This window comes from Aulonocara sp. 'chitande type north' Nkhata Bay, linkage group LG23 (genome assembly GCF_057382095.1).
Source record: "Aulonocara sp. 'chitande type north' Nkhata Bay isolate Kocher_YH1m ecotype deep benthic linkage group LG23, A_spYH_male_GT1.1, whole genome shotgun sequence".
NCBI classification, from domain to species: domain Eukaryota; kingdom Metazoa; phylum Chordata; class Actinopteri; order Cichliformes; family Cichlidae; genus Aulonocara; species Aulonocara sp. 'chitande type north' Nkhata Bay.
In genome coordinates this window covers 29,551,560-29,577,321 of record NC_141365.1, presented here as the reverse complement: position 1 = coordinate 29,577,321, position 25,762 = coordinate 29,551,560, and the positions used below count along the sequence as shown (strand labels likewise).

The 25,762-nt window shown below is 40.7% G+C and overlaps 1 protein-coding gene across 1 annotated transcript; it reads right to left on the bottom strand.

The window, feature by feature from the left end:
- Window positions 1–1,099: 1,099 nt before the first annotated feature.
- Window positions 1,100–24,691, bottom strand: LOC147302067 (sodium/potassium-transporting ATPase subunit alpha-1). Its single transcript, XM_086282263.1, has 23 exons — window positions 24,530–24,691; window positions 24,116–24,226; window positions 20,639–20,698; window positions 19,347–19,448; window positions 19,107–19,208; window positions 18,904–19,017; window positions 18,293–18,427; window positions 17,745–17,862; window positions 17,379–17,647; window positions 16,978–17,286; window positions 16,027–16,161; window positions 15,161–15,353; window positions 14,884–15,059; window positions 14,665–14,801; window positions 13,931–14,081; window positions 13,678–13,846; window positions 13,435–13,589; window positions 13,209–13,332; window positions 5,123–5,268; window positions 4,899–5,029; window positions 4,570–4,671; window positions 3,412–3,503; window positions 1,100–1,302 (listed from the first exon to the last, which is right to left on the bottom strand). Exons 1-23 carry the CDS (start codon window positions 24,539–24,541, stop codon window positions 1,274–1,276), a joined length of 3,072 nt encoding a protein of 1,023 aa, XP_086138389.1. The 5' UTR covers window positions 24,542–24,691; the 3' UTR covers window positions 1,100–1,273.
- Window positions 24,692–25,762: the final 1,071 nt, after the last annotated feature.

Genomic DNA, 25,762 nt, shown 5'->3' with positions numbered 1-25,762 from the left:
TGGAGAAGCTTATTCACGCTTTTGTGACCTCCAGGTTGGATTGTTGTAACTCTTTGTACTACGGTCTTCCCTCTTCTCTTCTTCTTAGACTGCAAACAGTCCAAAATGCAGCAGCCCGCCTCTTGACCGGCACCAGGAAATTTTGCCATATTACTCCTGTCCTAGCTAGCTTGCATTGGCTGCCCACAAAGTACCGTATTCCATTTAAAATATTACTCTTTACTTTCAAAACTATTAATAAATTAGTGCCAAGTTATCTTAGTGAACTTCTCAAATCACATACTCCTGCTAGAACACTCAGATCTGCCACTCAACTACTTCTGACCCAACCCAGATCTCGGCTGAAGTCCCGGGGTGACCGTGCGTTTGCTCTAGCTGCCCCGGTACTGTGGAATACCCTTCCTCTCGACCTCCGCGCATCTGATTCCATTGCACTGTTCAAATCACGATTAAAAACCCACTTATTCAATCTTGCCTTTCCCTCTAGTTAATATTTCTTTTATGATTTTATATCATGCACTTTTATGCTCATTTAAATTCTTGTTTGCTCTGTACCTGTTGCTTTCCTATGTATCAGTGACAGTTATCTGCTTGCATACTTAGTACTTGCTTTGGTCCTATTTCTATTATCCTCCTCCTATTCTCTATCTTACTTGTTAAGCACCTTGGCATACCCTTGGTTTTTAAGTGTGCTTTATAAATAAAGTTTATTATTATTATTATTATATGAGGCAAAAACAGAGTTTGTACAATTACTGAATTTGAAAGTCAATATTTGTTCTGACCACCTTTATTCTTCAATACTTCAATACACTCTGAACTCTAAGTTACTAATTGATGGTAAATGATGATCATGCTTTCCTGTGAAAATGCCCTAAAATATTTCTCCTTCCCTGAGACATCTTGTTTGTTCCCCATTAAGCTCTTCATATTCAATTCCTGCAGTGAAGACTGTTGAGGTGGATAATCCCACTGCACGGGTCATTGCGCCTGACTCACAGGTATGTATCTGCTGAACCTCGGAACATCCTGAATCAAGTTCCTGAAACACGGTTTCCAGTCCAAAGGCATCAGAGAGACAAGCAATCATGCAAGCAGCCTCAGTGAACAGTGGGAATGTTTTATTGGGAAAGAAACACACATCAATATAATCTTAATCTATCCATGCTTTGTGGTGTTATTAATGGGGGGGTCTAATAACTCAAACAAATATGTAACATGGCATTAAATAGTAATGAAGCACACGCTCCCTCCGTGTCTGTGTGGCGTTGGATCAGTAGTATGTTTCTTTCTCCACCCAACCTAGAAAGCAAAGGAGACACAATTAGGGAGGGTTTTTTTTTTGTTTTTTTAATCTTTCTCACAGTTTAGGGCTCAAATTTGTCTCATTGTCTTTTACAGAGAAAAAAAAGATGGAATACAACACGACAGCCACATCTAAAACGGCTTTGGCCTCAAACCTCGTGCTCAGAAAGATTTCACCCCTCATGCTGGCTGACAGTGATTCGAAGAAATAAGACTTGACTGGGCTTGGGCCGTGTGCGAGAGACTGCATGCTAAATTTAGGGGAAATGCGGCCATTAGGAGATGCACCCTGAAGGGACGGGAGAGGCTGTGTCATTTTTGTTTCATGGTTGCTTATGAGGTTACACCATCAGTGAGGCCATGAATAATCACCCTGGGATGAAATGACTAAAAGAATCACATAAAATGACCCTGTAGCTCAAAAGCTAGATGTTTGGGTTTTATATCATTAGCTGGACATAAAATCCAGTAAAAATGAATGGCGAGAGTGGTCCTAATACCAAAATTCCCCAATTTTGACACCAATTTGGTATTTGGTGTCAAACATAAGGCGCCAGGACTGCAAAAGACTCCAATCTGGCCCGCTGGACATCTTTGGACAATGTGAAGGAGGGCATAAATCTTGGATTTTTAACTGTATTTTCATAAATCTTTCAGTTTTACCTACTGATAAAGACCACCCCATGCATACTAATCATCCTACAGTGATATATTAAATAATAAAATCATGTCATAGATGACCATCTATTATAGAAATGCCTCTGTTTTGGTTATTATTTCACTTAATTTTCTTATATTATAGAAAAATATAGAGATGGATTAAACTTAAACTTACAACGACAGAAAGGGCCCAGTTAAGATCAAAGTGGGCTGTATGTGGCCCTCAATGTAAAATGAGCTTGACATCCCTGCTCTAAATGCTTGAATTATACCATTTAGCATGTTGGGTTTCACTTTTGGGAGAAACTGTGAGTTAAAAAATAGTTTTAAAAAAGTTAAAAAATTATCTAAGGGCAGTTCACTTTGGGCTATTTATGGAGTGGAAAAAGTATTTATTTGCTAGCGCTTTCAAAAAAAAAAGAAAGAAAAGGGGGCCAAAGTTGCTAGAAACCATGTCAGCTCAACTTGTGTTTTTTCCTGTCTGAATGTAACACATTATTCACCATGGATGGGCAGTGGGATGTTCACTGATCTGTGCCGTGGGGCTCAGATGTAGCGCACACGCACTCTCACACAGCTGCTTCAGAGCCAGCCCTTCGTACAGGTTCTGTTCAGCTTTGTGGGTGGAATGATGCATTAACTACACCACGGTTGGGGGTTCAAATCCCACCGGGCTCTGCCATCTGCCTCAGCTCACTGGTCAGTGTAGGGACGCAGTTGTGGCAGCAATACTGGGCACGAGTATCCACGAAAAATAGACTCGCAAGAGGCATACGCCACTTTTGCTGAGCGCGCGTGTGCGCACACACACACACACACACACACACACACACACACACACACACACACACACACACACACACCTGTGTCTCATTTTCACACAGTACAGTGGGCACCTTCACAAAGCTGCGGCTGCCTTTGCTCTGTGATGTCAGCCTCAATGAATCAATGAGACTGACATCAGCCACTGGAGGGAGTTTGTTTGTTTTTGTGGGTTTTTTTAGAAGTTTCAACACCTTTTAAAGCCATCAATATTTCACTACTTTGCAGTCGTGTTTTCAATCCCGTGTGTTTGTCAAAAAATAGCTAAAAAGAAGGTCTCCCATTCAGATGGGGTTTTTTTTAATGCGGTTTAATTACGTTAAAGGGACACATTTTTCCTCTGCCTTCAGCGCTTTTCATGCATTGAGATTACTGCAATGTGTGGGGCGAACTTTTGAGAAAATCACCTCCCAAATATGCAAAAATATGATCCTCTTCTTTCCAAATGTGCAGAGAGCACATATTTTAAGCAATGCAGCACATTTTTCTGCATCTGACTTCAAGTCAAGTAAAAAATCCCTCTGTGCCCCACTACATTCAGATTACAATACTGAGAATACAGGCAAAAATGTGTCCTAGGGGCCTCAGATAGTTATATATGTCAAGAGTTAGTGAAGCTCTTACCTCCTGGGTTGCGTCTGAGGATATATCTTCTGGCTTCATCATAAACAAAGATGAGGAGGGAGTAGGGGAAGGCACAGAACCACCACAATGGCCTAAAGGTAAGGATGGACAGACAGGTTGAATTATTAATGGGAATGTGACAAAAAACCCCAACACAAGCACACTCTTCTCTTTTGAACAGAAAAGCTTTTGGGGTGAGCATTAGGCTGTGGAGAACCGGCTATTAAATGAATTCAGAAGCCGTTGAAACAAAATGATGCAGAGAAATCTGACAGCTGGGTTGAGGACATATCCTGTTCATCTCTTTGATAGTGCTCTCTGGCAACGCTAACGAGGCTGCTAAAAGCCCACTAATGCAAAGCCCTGAAAACAAATCCACAAAACTTCTAGAGGGGGTTTGTGTGATTCTATAAGTGTCTTAGAACTAGAGCAGGGGCCTACACCCCTGTCTTTACCCAATAAAATACCCCAGAAGGGCATAGTGTCAGACACATATGCTCAGCACCTTTAATCTGCATAAGATATTTACAGAGGTAAAGAGAGAAATAACTTAGAAAGAACAAAACAGAAGCTAGAGTCTGGGACACAAAACAGGTGAATGAAGAAGGTGAGAAAGGAGAGACAGATCCATGGGAAACCGATGAATAAAGGTGACAAAGGAAAGTAGCGTGTGAACTCTTGAGCTAATGAGCCTCAGTGCTTTCTATTTTTCTCTTTTGGGCAAAGAAACTCATTAGTATAGCATCTCTTGTGCTTCGCTCTGCCTCTGAAGTGGAAATTACCAGTGACACTAGATAATAGCCATCTTATTTTCAACGAGATGATAAAGCTAAAGCATCACCAAACTGAAAACATGAAGCTCTCAAAGGGCTGTCTGCACTGAGTGATGTACGAGAAACCTCCGGAAGGATCCAGCAACCAGGGATGTCTGCAAATTTGCCAAAAGAAGGCTTTTCACACTTTAACAAAAGTTGCCTTGTGCTCAGCGAGGTCCTCAAATAAACTGAACAGACACGCAAAGTGGGATATCAACAAAAGCCAACAGTGAAAAAGGAAAATGAAACGTTCTGCATGATTATTGGAGCCTACGAAATTATCTTGGAAGCTAATTTTAAAGTCATGAGTCACAGGATGGTTCTGTTTGTGTACTTGACTCACTTCATAGGGTACATTCTGAGGGCAACGTCCATGCCTGGGCAGTATGAAAGGAAGGCAGCCAGAGCCGTCTCCTCAAAGAGCCCAAAGATGAGGATGCGGTTCCTGTGGGGGTGAAAAAAAGGTATGGGTCAATACAACAAAAGCTCCTACTCTTAAAATTACCTGACATATTGATGTTCTTGTCATAGGAAAGCATGCAACACAGTACCAAGCTGTCATTGTGGCTTGAAGCCATCTCATCAGTAATGTCTTTGATTTTATTTACAATTACTCAAATATAAAGACCCAGTTGTCATTTGAAGATCTCAAGCATCTCTATGTGTACATACGTCATTCCTTGCTGCACAATGGAGTTCCTCCTGGTCTTACAGATGATCAGATCGGCCCACTGCACGATCACAATACTGGCGAAGAAGGCTGTGTGGCAGCTGTACTCTACAATCTTTCTGCGCTCATATGTCTGGAACAGAATAAAATAAAAAGGAAAAGATTAGAATGTTTTCCTTTTCCTAGACTGAAACGCCAATTAAATTTAAGCATAAGTGTGACTGACCCACTGCTGCCCATAGCTGTCTTCCAGGTCATTTACATATTTATCATCCCACAGCACTCTGAGTCCTATCAGGTCCATGGGGAGGAAACCATTTTCAGCCAGGATGACAAAATATGTGAAGAAGCCAGCTGTGGCCTGCATCATACCTAACAGGAGAAAAACAACAGGAAACCTCAGGAAATGCAAATCAGAAGCAGAGTTACAGTTTCTCTAGCTTTCATTAACAACTTTCATACTTGTCTCTGGTAATCAAGATGGAGATAAGACAACCAAATATAACATGTAAGTGGCATTCCCTGCAAAGCTAAGCCTCTGGAGAGACATAAAAGTAAGTAAATCAAGTAACATTTTATTTGTATAGCCCCTTCCAAGATAAAAACACAAAGTGCTTCACAGAGAACTGAAAACATAGAAACAAAAATCAACCAAAAGCAAGTTTAAAAAGATGAGTTTTTAACAGTATAAAACTATATGTTTGAAATTGTGAAGATATCCTTTAATTTGATTTTCTTCTTTTTGAGGATTTTTAAAAACACGACTTTAAATGGATTTAGTCTCTAAAAATGTGCTGAATTAAAGCTGGAAGTCTGTGCTACAATCTCATCTTGATCAGTTGATTTAAAATCCAATGTGATTTTGGCGCCGCACAGAGACATTTCAAGCTTTAATAAATGTAGTTAATTAATGGAAATATTGACTTTGTCACTGTAATAAGCATCATATAGATTGCTTCATAAGGTGAAAAAAGGAGAGATATGGGGGACAAAAAAAACTGACTTTGGAAACCCATTGTGTTGTATTTGATGCAGACTTTACCATGAAGTCAGGTATAAAAACATCAAAACCATCTGAAACAAAGCAATGATATTCACACCAGAAATGTATTGTAAAAGCAAAGATTTCCCCAGCAAAGCGCAACTCGCCAAAACAAGGCAGCCATTTTGGATATGGGATTCAAAGTACAGTATGCAGACTGTCCACCAGGGGGCAGTAGAGAGCATACACTTCAGTTTGTGTTTTGTTTTGTTTTGAGTTGGTAGGAGGAGCATGTGTCTGAGCGACACAAACTCCCTGAGCGGTCCTTTGGACCACTGTGAGCAACAGCAGACATGTCCACTGTGGTCACGCCAGCATCGAATCCATCCAAGTTACATGGTTTATTAAAATAATCAAATTATAGACAAGCATGGGGTAGTCACGCTTTCCCTTAGCTCCCGCAACTTTTAGTTATTTGAGCGAGCCCACCTAACTTATCTTTTGAGGCAAATATCTTGGTGATTTGGTGAAGCCGTTGGAACATTTGATGCCCTGTCATGTCGCCTAAACCTGCAAAGTCGAATGGTAAAACAACCGAATGCGTGGTTGCTAGCGTTCCTGCGAATGTTAGCAAAGCCGACATAACAGCACTGCTAGCGGAGCACCATTCAGCTTTACTGGCGAAACTAAAAGTCAGCTTTTGATGACTTGAGTAAAAAGCTGGATGGACTACAGAAGGCATCGGACAACCATGGTGAGTGCCTAGAATCTTTGGGGGAAAGCGCTGAACCGCTCGACCAGCGCCTTGCTAAAGTGGAGGATACCTGTGAGACACTACGGGTCGCTAATGAAAAGCTGAAGGCTAAGCTATCGGACATTGAGTCGAGAAACAGACGCTGCAATGCCCGCCTTATCGGCCTGGAGGAAGGGATTGAGGGTCCACAACCCTCTAAGTTTTTCTCACAGTTGTTGCAAGACGTTTTTGGGAGAGACATTTTCCCCTCTCCCCCCGAACTGGATTGTGCACACCGTATTTCGGCCCCCAAACCGACCCCTGGAGGCAGACCGCGGCCCGTCATTGTCTGTTTTCACCGCTACCAAAACAAGGAGCTGCTAATACGACAGGCTAGGAGGAACGACCTGAAGTATATGGATAAACCATTCCGAGTCTATGAAGACTACAGCCCTGAGGTGGTGAGCCAGCGGAGAGAATACAGGTCAGTGATGTCAAGCTTGTACAAGATGGGCCTGAAACCATCACTGCTATACCCGGCACGACTACGCATTGTTAAAACAGATGGTGTACGCCTCACATTTGGCTCTGTGGCTGAGGCCGAAAGGTTTGTGCAAGACTCCATGGAAGACTGAACTGTTTTGAGGCGCGTGGAACACGGGACTACTTCGGACGACTGTTACGGCATTGTCATGCATCCTTTGTTGATTTTCAGACATTTGACTTCATTTCTTTTTCTTTATTATTTTTTGGCGTGACAGTGCAATTATTTTACACATACTTTGAATGGTGGACTTCACCGGTGTACACCTGGTGAGTCTTATTCCAACCTTTCCACTATGCGGGATTAAGGAGCTTTAGGTAGGATAGTTATGGAAGTTTTTCAGTTAGATTGGATAGGTGTGCTGTTTGTTCTGACATCTAGCGTCACCTGGGGGTTCAGGGGGTTTCTGGGAGGGTTCCAAGTGTTTTATGTTTCTTGTCTGAGCAAGAATGAGCTAAAATTTTTGATATATTTTCAATGGTTACCCCTATTGACTTAGTGACCTGGAATGTTAAAGGCCTGAACCATCCTATTAAAAGAAAGAAGGTTCTCACTCACTTGAAAAATATGGGTACTGATATAGCCTTTATCCAAGAAACCCATCTTAAAACTCTATAGAATATTTATTGTTAAAGAACCGCAGTGATACCTATGAGCACGGAGATTAGGCGGGAGAGATTCTAGCAAGACAGTTGAAATGTGCAAGAGCCAGGCAAACTATTAATGGGGTCGCAACCCGAGATGGTGGAACTGTTACAGATCAACAGGATTATAAGTTGTATAGCTCCGATAATACCAATGATTCTAACCTTCTCTCTGACTTTTTTAGAGACCTAAAGATTCCAACATTGTCCCCAGACGAGGTTTCCACCCTAGATGCACCTCTGCAGCAGCAGGAGATCATAACGGCAATAAAATCATTACAGTTTTGCCGATCACCAGGCCCTGATGGTTTACCGAACGAATTTTATGCCGTCTTTGCTGGAAAACTAGCCCCTGTGTTAGCTACAGAGGTGGGACCAAGTCATTGTTTTGCAAGTCTCAAGTAAGTCTCAAGTCTTTATCCTCAAGTCTCAAGTCAAGTCTCAAGTAATGTCAGGCAAGTCAGAGTCGAGTCTCAAGTCACTGGTGTAAAAGTCCGAGTCAAGTCACAAGTCTGAAACTTTGAATTTCAAGTCCTTTCGAGTCTTTAAAAAAAAAAAAACGAAAAAATAATGTTGCAGTTATATGCTAAATGTAAATATTAGACCATGTAATTTTAAAATCTGTGTTTTTCTCAACACATGACAAAATAGTGAACTTAGAAAATATACACAAATTGTGAAATTGCACCTCTTTAAAATGCAGCTCAATTAAACCTAGCTCCAAGAATAATTTTCACCGACAGTTCTGAGATAAGCTGCATGTTATTCTTGGATGCGGTTGTAGGACCAGCTTTAAAATCGCATGACAAAAATATCATACACATTTAAAAAAACTGTATCACCAACGTAGCCTGGACAACATTTGCTAGTTAGATGAAGTCAGCTATCTCATTGTAGCATATTTATATGCATATTTATAATCATATGGTTCTTGGAGTGAGTGCATACACTCATGAAGTTTAGTAACTTCAGGTCACTGCAACAAGCCCAGGTACAGTTTACCGACGGATGGGTGCAGGACCTTGAAATGCACCGTGTAGAACGAAAGACCATCGTACGTATCATAAGTTTACCAGTCTCACAAATTGTCGTCATAAATACACATTCCTTAACCGTTTATTAATAGGACCTTTGAGCTCAAGGGTAATTAATTAGTAGTGGAAATAATTTCTGGTACCCATCACAGAAATGTAGCAGTGACAACAATATTGTATGCTGTAATCGTACTGGGCAATTAGTGATACAAAAACCCTGTTTTATCCTGTGAATAAAAGTATATGTTTTTGTCAATGTACCATAATAACAGAAGCGAAACGCAATATTGTGTCAGGACAATTCACTATTTATGCACAATAAATAAAGGAGCATAGCGCGACAATTTCTGTTCAGCGCCAGACTTGCTTGTAACCTATATCACTAATTATGTTATGAAAATGACGTATTAACTACTAAAAAACACTGACCTTCGTGTAAATGCTTGGAGCAGACTAACCTGTGAGCTGGAGGGTTCTGGGACGTTATATTTGATCTTTGAATGGCTGCAATCCAGGCCGTCTTTGTTACTTCGGAAACATGGCTAGAACAATTTCTCTTCAACGACGTAATCCGATAACAACCGATCTCTTTACCCGTCGGCTTCCCGTGGCTGTCATGCAACCGGCTATTGCAGTTAATAATACAACGGCTTCTTGACATTTTTGTGTTTCTTTTTATCGCTGTATAACTGATTTTAATTGAAAGCCTGCGTGCGCTAGTACCGCTTGCCACGAGTTCCCAGAATCCTTTGCGGTTCTACCCGTGAATGACGTCACATTTTCAATCTCTATATAATATGCATGTTAAATTTTATATTTGGGGTAAAATATCAAGTCTTTTCAAGTAAACCGGTTCAAGTCCAATTCAAGTCCCAAGTCATTGGTGTAAAAGTCCAAGTCAAGTCACAAGTCTTAGAACATTTTTTCAAGTCAAGTCTAAAGTCATAAAATTAATGACTCGAGTCTGACTCGAGTCCAAGTCATGTGACTCGAGTCCACACCTCTGGTTAGCTACATTATATACTGACTCTCTTGCCAAAGGTGTTTTGCCTGATAGCCTAAATCAAGCTTGTATAACATTACTTCCCAAAAAAGATAAAAACCCTTTGGAATGTGGATCCTACAGGCCGATTTCACTCCTGAATTCAGACTATAAAATACTAGCAAAGATTTTGGCCAACCGATTGGAAAAAGTTTTACCCAACATAATCTCTTCAGCTCAGACTGGTTTTATTAAAAACAGTCACTCCTTTTTTAGTATTCGTCGACTACTTAATATAGTGTACACCCCCAGTCAAGCTGCTTCTAAATGCCTCCATGGATGCGGAGAAGGCTTTCGATAGAGTAGAATGGGAATATCTATTCGAGGCCTTGCAAAGATTTGGGTTTGGAAGTTCCTTTTTATCCTGGGTGAAATTACTCTATGCCTGTCCTTCAGCTATGGTACTCACTAATAACCGTTATTCTAAACCGTTCCGCTTACATCGTGGAACCTGTCAGGGCTGCCCCCTTAGCCCCCTCCTTTTCGTATTAGCTATTGAGCCATTGGCAATAGCTATAAGAAGTAATCATGCTATTCAAGGCATTTCGCGATACGGAACTGAGCTATCAGCACTACAGCACGATTGCAGCGGACCCGTATGGGTAGAAATGGAGAAGCTCTCTTCTGGTTCTTTTTTGCTATTGTCTATCGTAGGTGCATCTATCCCGTTACCCAAAAGCCTGACAATTGAGAATCCTGTAGTTAATAATACTATCCAAATTTGCTTTCAGTTTAGAAAACATTTTAATCTTCTGAAGATGTGCTTAGGCAGCCCAGTAGCTTCCAACTATGTTTTTTCCCCTTCAATGTCTGATGCCACATTTCAGGGCTGGCAGAGGTGAGTTGCTGAGATCTTTAAAAGAACTATTAATTGACGGCACGTTTGCCTCATTTGAACAGCTGACTAATAAATACAACTTACCCCCCTCTCATTTTTTTAGGTATCTACAAATACGACACTTTCTTTCAGGCTCTATCCCAGGGTTCCCAAATAAACACCCTAATGATGTAATGGATGACATTATGTGTTTCAACCCGGTTAAGAAAAAGGCCATATCATCAATACTTGTTCTGATTTTGCGCCTGGGTTCTTCCTCTATGTCTGCAATTAAGCGATCCTGGGAAGAGGATCTTAAAATCTGTGTTGCTGAAGCAGACTGGGGCAATGTTTTAAGTAATATTCACTCGTCCTCCATGTGTGCAAGACATTGCCTTCTGCAGTTTAAAATAGTGCATAGGGTACATCTCAGCAAATCAAAATTGGCAAAGATGTATCCTCAGATTGACCCAACGTGCGAAAGATGTAAATTGGCAGAGGCCACCTTGATCCATATGTTTTGGTCCTGTCCCAAAATACAAAAGTTCTGGACGGATGTCTGTGAGGCATATTTGGAATGAGAGTGTCACTCAATCCACTTTTATTTTTATTTGGGGTCAATTCCGATGGTCTGGCACTACCGGCAGGGGGTCAAAGACTTATTGCCTTCTCTACACTATTGGCAAGATGTCTAATACTTTTGAAGTGGAAGGACGCAGCCCTGCCCATGGTTTCGTATTGGGTTAAGGATGTATTATTTCATCTTAAATTAGAGAAAATTAGGTTCGTTTTGAGAGGATCAGTAAAGAAATTTAATAAAGTCTGGAAACCCTTTTTGATATTTTTTGACCAACCATCAACACAGGTTCAGGAGTGACCTTTATTTATTTATTTTTAATTATATTTGTTTGCTTATTTTTTCTTCCTTCTTATTCTGTATACCTTGGCTGGTGTTATTTCGCACTGATTGAAAGTTTTTCCTTTTAAACTTTTGATTACTTGAGGGGTGTTGTTTGTCAGGGTGGGTTTTTATTTTAATTTTTCTCCCCTCTTTTACTTTTATTTGATGCTTTATGTTTTTGTATTTCATTGTGAAAAATAATAAATATATTAAACACCAAAATAATAAAATTACAGCATTTACATTTATGTTAGACTACTTTTAATTAACTGCTTTAGCCCACTTACAATGAAAATTAAAAAAAAAAACTTGTTCATGACCTGTGTAGTATGTTAACACTATTGGAAGTAAAAATAACTTGAACTCAAAGTTTGAAAACACAACTTTCTTTCTTTCTTTTCTTTTTTTTATTTTTTATAAAGCTCTGACTTGTATTATGAGTATGAGTCTGTGGTCTGGGAAATACAGTACTGTATATAATGACCAATGCTGGGCAATTAATTATGTAGTTACTTCTTCAAAAAAGTAACTGAGTTTTGCAAACGTTTTTTGCAGCTGTTTACCTAAAAATGCAGCCAAGGTGTTTTTTTAAAATAAACGTTTCAAACTATTTACAGAACAATCAGGTGTTCTGCATCAAATTTGATGCCACACAAATTATTTGTGCCACTCCAAAAAAAAAATTTCTGTCCACTATGAGATAATGGAGAACAACAGCCTGATACCTGCAGGCCTGACAGCAGGAGATGTATCACTCCTGTAACACCTGTAACATTCAGATGCCTCATTGTTCTGACACACACAACAAAACTATTGAAAACTATCGCAAATCTCTCACATCTCAAAACACCACTGTCAGTCCTAAAACGTCCCCCTTCCTAAGCAACTAAATGCCATGTTGCCATATCATTTTTTGATTGGTCGACATGGTACTTTTTTCCACCAATAGGAAAAGGTGGGGGTTTTTTTGATTTTGTTTTTGCTCACAGGCGGAGAGTGCTTTCGAGCGTGTTCCGTATAAAACGCTGGTTTTACCGTTTCTTCCCGCAGTAAATATAAATAACAATGGTATTCAGGAAGGCAACCAAACATTGCATATATTTTTATCATAACTCTGGTTTTACGTGGCCCACAACAACACAATTTAAAAACTGGTATAAAGTCCACACTTTTTCCGTCAATTGCTCCGTCTGTCCTGCTCACATCTCCAATGGTCGTACACGTTGTGATTAACGTGGCTTCACTCCACATCAGCCACGCCGCTTTGCTAGCTAAAACACCGGTGTCGGCACATAAGGACGCTGTCATAGCCTGTCAGCGACGCTGATTAGCTGCGTATATACGAATGTGAATCGCATTATTGGCTGGACTATGGGATAAGGTGGCATCGTTCTAATCCCATACGGGAACAGCCAGTCACTTACTGACTAACACTGCAAAACAGAATTGTTAAAGTATTAATTTTAATTTCAATTCAGGTAGATTTTTTTTCTGTGCACAACGCAGATTTTCTGTGCACAGACCGTGCCAGCACGCGCGCAGCTTAGAGGGAACATTGGTCACAAGTCATGTATCGATTATAAAAACTGAGATTTATATATAAATAATGTCTTACCAATTTGTCCGTAGGCTATACTGATGAGCCTTTCATTCACTAGCTTGTCTGTTTTGGGGTTTCTGGGCTGTCTCTTCATGATGTCGCTCTCAGCTTTCTCATAAGCCAGGGAGATGGCAGGGACCTGCAAAACCACAAGTGAATAAATATACACATGAACTTTCCACCCAAATTTGAGTTCAGTTGAATCTCTCTATAGAACAGGATGAAGAGCCAAACAGCTCACCATGTCAGTTCCCAGATCAATACAGAGGATGGTGACGGTTCCCAGGGGCAGAGGGATGTTGGCGATGATGAAGAGGAGGAAGGGTGAGATCTCGGGGATGTTACTGGTCAGAGTGTAGGCGATGGACTTCTTCAAGTTGTCAAAGATCAGACGGCCTGAACAAAGTAATTTAGTAGATTCAGTGATGTTTCGTATTTTGTATTTCCAGATTTCTGCAGGTGTAGGTCTTGATATAGATCTTACCTTCTTCCACTCCAGTGACAATGGAGGCAAAGTTATCGTCCAGCAGGATCATGTCAGCAGCCTGTTTGGAGACATCAGATCCAGCAATGCCCATGGCAACACCGATGTCAGCTTTCTTCAGAGCTGGAGAGTCGTTCACACCATCACCTGTCACGGCCACAATGGCTCCCTGGACAAGGAAGAACATGTTTTTACAAGTTCCAAACAAAACATTTGTCAAACTGTGTCTGTGAGAATCCCCCCCGATGCTCACCTGTCTCTGGCAACCTTCCACAATGATCAGTTTCTGTTGAGGGGAGGTCCTGGCAAATACAATTTCAGTGTGGTGCTTCAGCAAATCATCAAGCTCCTCTGAGGTCATGTCTTTAAGCTCACCACCATGGACAACACAGGCCTTAGCATCCCTGAAGAAATTACAACAACATTAGTACAACAGTAGGGTATCATCAGGAGATTAGAAAGAAAAAAAAACAAAAAAATAAAGTCAATTTGACCAAAACAAAGACAGCATCACCCTTAGGAAGAACTAGGACTCCCAATTATAGACAATGAGTTCTAGCTCCTCAGCCACACCTACCCTACAGCAACTGCTTTGTTCTAAGGGGGTTGTGGCTGAGGAGGTAGAGCACGTTGTCTACTAATTGGGAGTCCTCCATTTGCATCCAAGTATCTTTGGGCCAGTTACTGAACCCCGAGTTGCCATAAATCCAGAGTAAATGTAAGGTTAAAAGTTAAAATGGAAAGGTTAAAATGGAGTAGAGGTAATGTTAAAAACACTTTTGGCATAGAAAAGGGTGCTTGTGTGACTGTGTGTTGAAGAGGTAATGAAGCTTGTAGTAAGAAAGTGCTTTAAGTGCTAAGGTAGAGTACAAAAGCACTATTTAAGAACCAGCCCATTCACCAGCTAATGGCCACAGAACGATTTTTACCAGCTGCTCCTTACGCTTGAGAAATACTAGCACAGTGAATCTTTGAAAGAGAACTAACCTAGGGTTGACCTCTGAAACTGGAACATTCAGGCGGGCAGCAATGTCTTCAACAGTCTCATTGCCTTCGGAGATGATACCCACACCTTTAGCAATAGCCTTGGCTGTAATTGGATGGTCACCTGTGACCATGATGACCTGAGAGAGAAAGAAGAGAAAAAAATGGAGTACTTTGTGCAAACAAAAAACAAACATCTGGTCATCCAAAAAGTTATCATACCTTGATTCCAGCACTCCTGCATTTACCAACAGCATCAGGCACAGCAGCACGAGGAGGGTCAATCATGGCCATGAGTCCGACGAAGCACAGGTTCTCAGTGGGGAAGTTCACTTCATCAGTATCAAAAGCAAATCCCTCTGGGAACTGGTCATCAGGCAGGTGACAGTGGCAGAAACCTGAATAAGACACAAAGAAAATGCTAGTCAGGACTTTGCAGAACTTTGCCTTGTTTCCACTACCTAATAAAGGATGTAGCTATAGAAGGAATGCTCTGTACCCAAAACTCTCTCTCCAAGACCTCCCAACTCAACATAGGCATTCTGGAAAGCATCTTTCATCTCATCATCCAGAGCCTGCTCTTTGCCCTGAAGCACAATGGAGGAACAGCGGTCCAAAATCCTCTCTGGAGCTCCTTTCATCACCAACAGATGCTTGGTTTCCCCAGGAGTGGTGTTTTTATGGATGGAGAGCTTTGGGACAACAGAAAGGCTGGATTTAAATTCAGGTTTTATCTATACTATCAGTGGTTTATGTAATGAAAAAAAACTGGTTTACTCTAGACAGCTTTGATAAGAACTTTAGCCAAAAACAGCTTATGATTAATCCAACCACTAGGGGGCACAAATCAGCATTTACTACTAAATATGTTGTACACCGAGACTATACATAACAGACCAAGATAATCAAAGATTTAATTAAAAAGGGCATTCCAGAATGGCCTAAAACCTGCATGCCTTCTAATGTCCAGAAGGTCTGTTTGGATAAAGCAGTTTGTATTGATGACTGTATGATATTAAACCTGAGTAAATACTTTACTGATTAGTTTATTGTCTAACTCTTTTAAATTTGCAGATGCTCAACTGGCAAACCACAGCGTAATTTAAACTAAAATATATGATAAAGCAGGGTAGGGTTTAGGGGATTGCCAGGCTGTGATTGTCAAGTTGCCTTTGTATTTGGTTGTTGTGCTGTTTGTTTCACAGTCAGAGCCACAAGCCTTCTTGTTCAGGTTAAAAAAGAAATAAGATGGAAACAGCCTAATGCTCAAATCAATGCTTTAAAACAACACTTGAGTGGCTAAACAATCTGTGGATCAGTTTTCTTTTATTTTTGAGCTTTTATCACACTATCTGAATGGTTTACCTGGTATTTGTTTGTGGAATTGAAAGGGATCTCAGCAATTTTGGGGTATTTTTCTCTCATTTCACTGACAGATCCACAGCACAACTCAATACACTTCAGCAAGGCAGCTTCTGAGGCATCACCAGCGACATCTCTCTGTGGATTTTAGAAAAAAACTGTCATTAAAATTGGATCAACAATCACATCCCATGCCTTCTCTATTACAATATGTTGCAAATGTAGACTGATAAATACAGAACTATATATATAGATAATTTGTTGTTGAATTACATAAAATATACAGCACCTGGGTCTTAATGAATACCACTCCCTAAACTGGGTAGATGATTTTGAGGACTAGGATTCAGTTTTAATTTAATTCCACAGTACAATATCACTTGTATCAAATGTTGATTTACTCTTACACTCTTATATAAGCTTATATAAACTCTAATATAATTCGCCGACTATGCATTGCCTACATTTGATTCCGTCCATAATGAGCATTAGTAGCACACTTGCCAGGATTCATTACATATATTAACTTATGGTTTTTTTCTGGCCAGCCATCGCTAAAGAACCAGCTGTATATTTAAAACAGCCTTTAATTATCTTGAGTGCTTTTCTAAAGACTTCTAGCGCTGATTGGCTGCATTTGTATTTGCTTGTATCCCAAAAGTTCCAAGCCAAGTCATAACACTGCAGCACTTCACACATAGCCACTGCATCCCATGTTCACTGGGTATACTATCAAATTCCTTAAAATATTTAAAGGAATTAGGTCAATACACCACGAGGTAATAAGCTCTGTGCTTGTTTACAACCAGAGCTGTGAGGATTTGCTCCACTGAAACAAAGGTTCTTACAGTGGGGAATTATTTGGAGTCTTTCGTGATGGTCACGATGGATGAACTAGAGTACAACAGGTAGTGCTTAGGAAGCTGAGTAGTTTTACAGATGAAGATTTCTCACCTTCAGAATGGGAACGTTGCTCTGGTCAGCCAGGAAAACGGCACGGTTGCAGAGTCCAGCGATTCTGGACAGATTAGCCCAGGTGGCAGAGCTCCTGTCAAAAGAGGTACCACTCTGGTTCTCAGTGGTGTCAGCCTCATGGATCTGGTTGTCAAACCACATGTGGGCCACAGTCATTCTGTTCTGGGTCAGGGTGCCGGTCTTGTCAGAACAGATGGTGGAGGTGGACCCCAGAGTCTCGACAGCTTCCAAGTTCTTCACCAGGCAGTTCTTCTTGGCCATACGCTTAGCAGTCAGAGTCAGACACACCTACAGACAATTTAGGTTTTAAGAACCACAGTCTTTTTGTATCAATAAATATAAGGTATTTAAAAGGAATGCCATTAGACACCAAAACTCACAGTGACAGTAGCCAAAAGACCTTCTGGCACGTTGGCGACAATGATACCAATAAGGAAGATGACAGCCTCCAGCCAGTTATATCCAAGGATGAGAGAGAGGATGAAGAAAGAAACACCCAAGAACACGGCCACTCCAGTGATGATGTGGATAAAATGCTCGATCTCAATGGCAATGGGAGTTTTTCCGCCCTCTAGGCTGGAAGCCAGGGTGGCGATGCGGCCCATGACGGTATTATCACCAGTGTTGATGACGATTCCTCTGGCTGTGCCTGAAAAGAGAAGTCAGACTGAGTCCATGAAAGCTTGGTGATGATTCATGATCTCTATATACATTTCTATGTCAACCACTAATTCTCCATGCTGTACCTTCAATACAGTTGGTGGAGAAGAAAGAAATATTCCTGGTTTCCAGTGGGTTTTCATTGGAGAAGTCTGGAGAACGAGTCTGGGGCTCTGATTCACCAGTCAGGGAGGAGTTGTCCACCTGAGGAATGAAAGCACAGAAGCAGGAATCAGTGACAAAAGACATCACGCTGATCAAGCCAGAAAAAGGATATATTGAGAAGCTGAGATGGAGGTGGGTTGCCAAACAGCTTGCAGGTGAGCAACAAATGTATGTTGGGTAAAGAAACTCAAACACAGTCTAGATAAGATTCCTCGTTAGGAAACATAGAAAGGTTTCTGATAAGCAATCATCTGATGCTGAGATCATGATGTGAGCTTGCCTTTAATGCTTTCGTGGACTAACATTCCGCCCAGTTACTCAAAAACCATAACACATGAATCAGAAACATTATCACAGGGCAGCTTGAGTGTAAAGAAGTAAATTGAACAGTCTAAAAATATATATTAGCTATCAAACCCACGCTCTACAAAAGTATTTGTTGGGATTAACACAAGTAGTTGATACAGACCTTGCAGCCATGAGCAGAGATAATTCTCAGATCAGCAGGGATCCTGTCTCCTCCTTTCACCTCCACTAAATCTCCAAGCACCACCTCCTCAGCATTGATGTTCTTCTTCTCTCCATCACGGATAACCAGGGCTTGCTATAAAACCAAAGACTTAAGTTAAACATTATAAAACAATAACTACATTATAAAACATGTCAAAAAGACATGATGAATATTTCTTGTTTTTAATTCCCAGATGATTCAGATGAATGATGGTAAAATGTATCATCATTGTTGTAATACCGATGACGAAACACTACTCCTTAGAGTTGTGCAACTAGTACTGTTGCTTGTTGCCAAAGACTTTAGTTAAACATTATAAAACAATAACTACATTATAAAACATGTCAAAAAGACATGATGAATATTTCTTGTTTTTAATTCCCAGATGATTCAGATGAGTGATGGTAAAATGTATCATCATTGTTGTAATACCGATGACGAAACACTACTCCTTAGAGTTGTGCAACTAGTACTGTTGGGTGTTACCACTGGGAGGCTACAAAGCAATTTAAGACAAAAACAGTGTGTATAAATGGGCTGTTACATTAGCTTTTCTTTTTGTGTCTCACCTGTGGGACCAAGTTCTTGAAGGACTCCATGATCTTGGAGCTCTTGGCCTCTTGGTAGTAGGAGAAGCAACCGGTGATGATGACGACAGCAGAAAGCACAATACCTAGGTACAACTACATGAAGAGAGAAGAGAGACATAACCTTTGTAACTATTAATTCTTTAATTAATATGTCACAATCTATATAAAGAAACTATCATTACGTTATCATTTGTAGGTTCATCTTCTGAGGCAGCCTGGATACCATAAGCCAAGAAGCAGAGGATGGCACCAATCCACAGCAGCATGGAGAAACCACCAAACAGCTGGAAACAAGAGGAAATAACAATCAGGCTTTGCTGGTTGTACTGGTTTACAGTGACACAGACTTAATTTGCATTTCTACTATTTGAATATTCAAAAACAGGTTTATGGTTTGCAAGGGGAGGATGTTTGACTCTTACCTGTTTGCAGAACTTGACCCATTCAGGTGTCGTGGGGGGAGGTGTGAGGGCGTTGGGGCCATCTCGGGCCAGGATCTCTTTTGCTCTGGAGGAGGAAAGACCCTAAAAAGAAAAACAAAGATAAGAAGAAGCTGTGCAAACTATAATATAAAAAAATATTCATCTGTTCTCTAAATCTGTCTAAATCTTCATTTACTGGGTGAGAACCATAATAAAGGACAAGAACAAGAACGGTTTTATTTGGTAAACAGGTTCACTCTATTCCACAAAGACATGGTGGATTAAGGTCTGGTTGACGCAAAACAAAAGAAAACCCGAACGCGTGAAGAAAATTATCTCCCTAATCTTAAAATGAGAGCTTCCTCTGTTTTATGTGTGACTTGCAGTAAATGAAAACTCAACATACCAGTAGTAATAAAACCAAGACAGAGAAATATACCAGATGATCAAGTTGTATTTCTATTACTTCATGTGTGACTGAAAGTCTCTTTAAACAAATACCAAGATTAACAAGGAGCTTTTTTTCTCTCCTTGTTGGCAGGATCAATAAGTCTGGTGTTCTGGTGTGAATGAAGCCTTTGTTTTAGGGCAAACTCAGACAGATCAGATTTCAGGAGATAACCAGCGTCACTCAGGCATTTGGCCGTGGTGGAATTGTATTGGCTAGTGCAGTTGGATTCTGTGTGTATGTAACCTTAGCTTGATGAGGAAAACATGAAGAACAACTATTGTGTAGGAGCTAGCTTTGCTTTCTTTGTACAGTGTGGCGTGCACTGATACCTTAAAGAGCTACTCTCTTTCCTCTTCCTAGAAATTTCTCGTGTCTTCTCTTGTTTGTGGGAACATGTAGCATCATTGTAACAATGCAACAGCATGACTACTTTCTAACAAAGTAGTCTTTGACCTGCTTGCAAATCATACTTATAGCCAAGACCATTACAGTACTTTTAAATAACAGGGACACTTTTTATTTCTATCCAGTGTTTTGAAAAGTCCCTTTTCACCTGCTTTTCATTGGGAGGAAGGAAGGAATGAGGCCAACACCTGTAAAACTAGGCTAAAAACCAAGAAATGAATTTCTTTGCTGCATGACTATCTGTGCCTCCACTTCTTTGCTCTTGGATAAACACTACACTGCTGGATAAGTACAAGAAAAAAGTGAAACTTTGTCCACGTCTTTAGTCCGCTGTTTGACCTCAGCTTGGATTGTGAAATCTTCCCTTACCTCTGTCTTTATCAGCTGAAAGACTCACAAAAACAAAGACACACATACACACATCTGGAATGCTCACCCTGGTTAGGTCAGTTCCATATTTTCTGTGAAGTTCATCCAAGGTTAACTTGTGATCATCCTATGGAGAGAGAAGGAAAGAGACTGAGAGACATTGCATAAGTGAGACATGAAGGCTGCCGTGAGCTCAGTGACGTTCGGATTGGCTCAAGCAATCAGTTTGCTGCGAGCAAACACTCCGTAAATCGATGTCACCCAACTGATAGACTGATGTTTGCTCTCAAAAGTTTGTGCTCATTTGTTTGACATTTCAGCAAAGCTCCCCAAGAACTCTATCTGACTCAGAGGCTAACTCACGTCATTATCAGTGACATCAAAGTGAATTTGGTGCAAGATTTTCATAATGATTTCTTGTAGTGTTTAACCATGAGTGTTTGTAAGCCACCAAACGTTTTAATCAAGCAATAATTCAGTTAATTCCAAATGCGATAGTGGCAGAAACTAAAGTAGCTCTGCAAATGAACCACCAGAGACGCATGTGTTCATCGATGCCTACATTGAGATTATCTCATGTCATTCGGATGAGCTGCAGTGATATCTAACTCCCACCTTTCATTGATTGGAAACTGAGAGACAACACAGTCATGCGATCAAGAGTGCACTAAAGCAATTTCCATTTCCATTTCCAGACAAAAACGAACAAAAACAAAAATTATTATTTACATAAATAAAGCAAGGATGTTGTTTTATAGCCACAAATTTATATGTTAATGGTTTTAAAGATAGCGGCAGATAATCTTCTGGGACTGCTGTGTCACATATCATGAGGTGACGTTGCCTAGCAACCACCTATCAATGGGCTAAGATGACCCATTTCTTTTTTTTCTTTTTTTTGGCGTTTATGCACCTACAGCAAACCAGCTCCAGCATCGCTATCACTTTAATTTTAAAACAATGCCATCTGATTTGTATCCACAAAACCTGGATGGTGTATTACGTGGGTTGTGACATCATCACGTTGCCTAGCAACCGCCTACCAACAGACTAAAAATCATAGCACGTGTACTGTGGCATGGGCATGTGCTGGTGATACGAAAGTACAGGATCACTTTGATTGTTTAAAGTGTAAAAGCTCCAGTCGTTTACTGCCTGCACTGTGAAAAGCGTGTCAGAGTTGTAGTTGCAGGTAAATGATTGTCACTCAGCTTTCTGCTTTAATAGATTGCAGTTTCTTTTTTGGTTAACCTTTATTTAACAGAAGGAGTGCACATCAAGTTTCACTTACTGTGTGCTGGGTTGATCTGACTAGTTAAGTTTTTAATTAAAAAAGTTAATTAAACCACTTCTCTTTCTTCACTGTGCTTGATGACATTTCTCTGCACGCTTTCCTGTCACATGGGGAAAAAAATGGGGGTAACCGCATGGTTCAATCAGCATGGCCACTTTTTTGCATCACAATAAGCATGCAAAGTGTTCCATACCAAATGTGCCACAGATACTGTGCTTATATTACATGCTACAGGCTAGCTTTCATATTCTGGCTTATAAAGACCTACACCTTGGCCATCCACAAACTGCTGAAGAAACAAACTCTATAACTCAGTAAGATCTATATTTAGGACTTTCTGTTAGACTTTGTCACAATTTATCAAATCACTAGCTGCGTTGTGTTATTGTGGGCCTGTTCCCTTTGTCTTTAGCTGGACTTTGATGCCTCGGTTAATTGTATGATGATGCAATAATCATTAACAGATTGCCAAATCCATGGGTTTCATAGAGAGTCACCTACAGTTTTACTACTGAGCTGATACATTAATCCAATACGTTATTAATATTTAACTAAAGTTCAAATCTGGGGATTATCAATCCAAGCTGCCCTTTGACAGTAAATCTTATTTTGAAATGCACATTCAATGGTGGCCTGACACATGAAAGACAATGCCTGCTTTTAATTGCAGGCCATGGGAGGTCATGGCACTTTGGTGATAGGGTTGCCATGGCATTGAGATGTCCTTCAGTGACAGCAGGACTTTGAGATGTAGTTAAGATGTACACGGGACAGTAATCATTCATGTGTGTGGAAGATGGGGCTTTTATTACCTAATAACCCTCAGTATTCTGTGACCTGCAGGATGACATTGGGAAGAAGGGACTGTCGCTTGTGTCAAGACAAAATCACTGTAGAAGTGCCAAAGACCGCTAATAGCATGTTCTGTCAAAAATGTTGTTTTTAACAAGTTACTTTGGAGCCATGTTGGATATCTGATATTACCTAACAATATCTATCTACATGTTTTCTTTGTGACCTTGTGAAAGTCATTGACCAGCAACATTTAAAAAACACCATTCTGCCAAATAATTGATGGTTCCTCATGACAGAAGTGACATTTCAACACAGATCGCTCGCTAATACTTGACTGGTGTTTGGAGATGTTGGTAAACTTGCCTATGTGTCAACTGACCTTGTCAAGGACAAGGACAAGGCTAAAATATTTTCTAGAGTATACATCTTAAATATACGTGAATATGTACATATATAGAAATAAACGAGTAACCAGTGACTTTACGTGTTAGTTTTAAAAACGCACTAGTTTTACCTGCTTCTTCTGTTTTTGACTGATAACCAACAAATCTATGTTAATCCGAATGGAAGGAAAATTTGCCTGGAATTGAAATGCATAATATTAAGAGTCTGAGATAAATGTCGCGCTGAGTTGTCTCCAGTGGAGACGTGAGAAGAGAGGTGAATGCCTCCATGTGTCGGATAAAAACCTAAACACTTGAAACTTTTAATAAAAGCATCCCTGGCTTCTAAAATACCAAAACGACCGTTTTAACTGGTCATCGGTGCTCTGCAGTTGACTTTGTCGTGAACTCACACCAAGTTCCTTGCTGACCTTGGGAAATGACCTAAGCAAGCTGCAGACTGTGACTGAGAAAAAGCTGACACCAGTGGAAAACATCTCAGTGTTCTGCTTTTTTTCCCCCTCCCTCTCTCTCATCTGTCTACGCCAGGATGTTTAAAAACCTGTCTAAACTTTTAAGTGTGAAACTTCACAACTCCACCAGTCTCTACGTCATCAGAGTCCAGTGGGAAGAGTTGAAATTTTGAAGCCTAACAATAAAATAAATGCTGAGTGTTTGTGGAAGTTTATGCATTTGAAACATCCTGGCACTCCCACCCAGCACTGACGTGTTTGGTTGAGATCAGTCTTTATAGACATGGCTTGCAATTTAATTATAGCTGTGAGCTACACTATGCAAGCAGTCCCAATAATGTGTGACTGTACATGCAGCAGTGTAAGCACAGAGCTACGTCTCATGTGACCAGCCATGAGGCCAAAGCAGAGGTTTGTATCGCTGGCAGTGACTGAGTGTTAACATGAACTGAGTGAATTTTATAAAATGACTTGACTTTAACTAGTTTAGATGTCATTTGTAGGCTTTAGTGTCACCATTTTATGCTTAAATCACATCAATCGAGGCCTCAAGTGGCAACTAATTACAGACTGGCTTTGCTCAAGCACTCTGTACTCACAAGGTCGACTTCTTTTTTCAGATCGTCCATATCCTTCTTGGCCTTGGCCTTCTTGTCTTTCTTGCCCCCATCTTCCGAGGTTGCCGCCAGTTTGTATTCATCTTTCCCTCTCTGCAGTGAAGGAAAGGGAAACAAAGTTAGCCTCTGACAAAAAAACAGAAAAAGCCTGAGGGAAGAAAGCCCTGGAGCTTCCGATTTTAAGAAGCGGGAAGCTATGTCAACTGTCCTGTTCAAACATATTGTGAAACTCCTGTAAATTATTATTAACACAAGTGAGATCTTTGAGTTCTGGAGTTCATAAACTTCCTAAAGCTGTAAAGAAAGACGTAGTCTAAGTCAATGCAGGAGAATCTGGCACTCACATGCAAAGTTAAGCAACCTTAAGCAAACTTGTGACAGAGTTCCAACACTTACCCCAAGCCCCATGACTGCAGCACGAGTCAGAGAGTGGTCAGTCCAATTGCTTTTTAAAACTGAAACTTCCCACTCCGCCTCTGCCTCTCTCTCTCACGCTCACTCTCTTCCTCTTTTCAGTCGTCTTCCACTCTCCCCAGAGCAGAGAAGGTAGAGGCGGTTGCAGAAATACACCTTTATACCTGGAGGAATAAGAGGAGGGGCTTGCTGGGTGGGGGAAGGGAGCTAAAACTGTACAGGTAGCTTAGTTGGGGGAAGTTTACTTGCATTGGGAGGAGGCGTGCCTGAGAAAGGGTGGGCTAAATCTTACTCAACTTCTCATTTTTGTTCCCACTGTAGCCGGTCTTCTCCTTCCCTCTCCCTTCCAACTGTCCTAAAACCGTTTTTTGGCTTCTGTTTTTGATTAATTTCATCTGCAGTGTTATTCGTGCGAGGGCATTGTCTCAGGTTGTGTGTGCTTACCTCACACAGTGAAAGGCAAGATAGTGAGAGACACAGAGATAAAGCAACAGCTCCAAAGGTCAAAGTACAGCTTTGAAGGTGACTGATTGCCCAAAGCGTGAATAACAAAGACTGAAAGTAAAGTACCAAAAAAAGAAAAAAAAAGTGAGAAGCTGACTAAAACTGACTGACTTTTATCTTGCGAGGGCGCGGGAGATAGAGGGAGAACAAAACTGCTACTCAAAACTACGATAGCATGTGGAATGCATAGGGAGTAAACCACTGAGCCTGAAGCTCAAAACAACGCCCCCCTCCCCCTCTGAAAAAGAATCTAATTTGAAAGTGTTTTGAGATTAAAATTTTTAGCTATCTCTTGCAAACTTGGCCAAAGTTGAATGGAAAAGTGTATTTTAATTGGTGCGGTCGATACACTTAACAGGATCCAAAAGGTTTGCAGCTGCCACTGGAATCCCCACCTCAGCATTCCTGAGGTTAGCAAAGTCTAAAGTAAAGCCATAAAGTTTTAACTGACAAGGTTTCAATGAATGATTAAGCAACATAATGTGCCTGCAATACGCCGTGCCCTTGAACAGAGCGACCACTGACTGCTGACTTCTTAACTGAATGACAGTCCCTGTGAAGCAAATGGACTGCCCAAAAGTTTTCAGCACTAGCGCTCAAAGAGCCACAGTGGAACTGAAGGACACCCGTGACCCCCAATGTCCCTTATGGAACCGACACGTGCCGTTAACGCAACTGAAACTTTAGCTGTGAGGATTAAGGGCTGTCCTT

Excerpts from the sequence above, each read along its gene's own strand:
- LOC147302067 (XM_086282263.1), bottom strand. Across the intron at positions 19,209-19,346 it reads GGGTCAAGTTCTGCAAACAG|CTGTTTGGTGGTTTCTCCAT; the intron begins GTAAGAGTCAAA and ends TCTTGTTTCCAG. Across the intron at positions 18,428-18,903 it reads TCAAGAACTTGGTCCCACAG|CAAGCCCTGGTTATCCGTGA; the intron begins GTGAGACACAAA and ends TTGGTTTTATAG.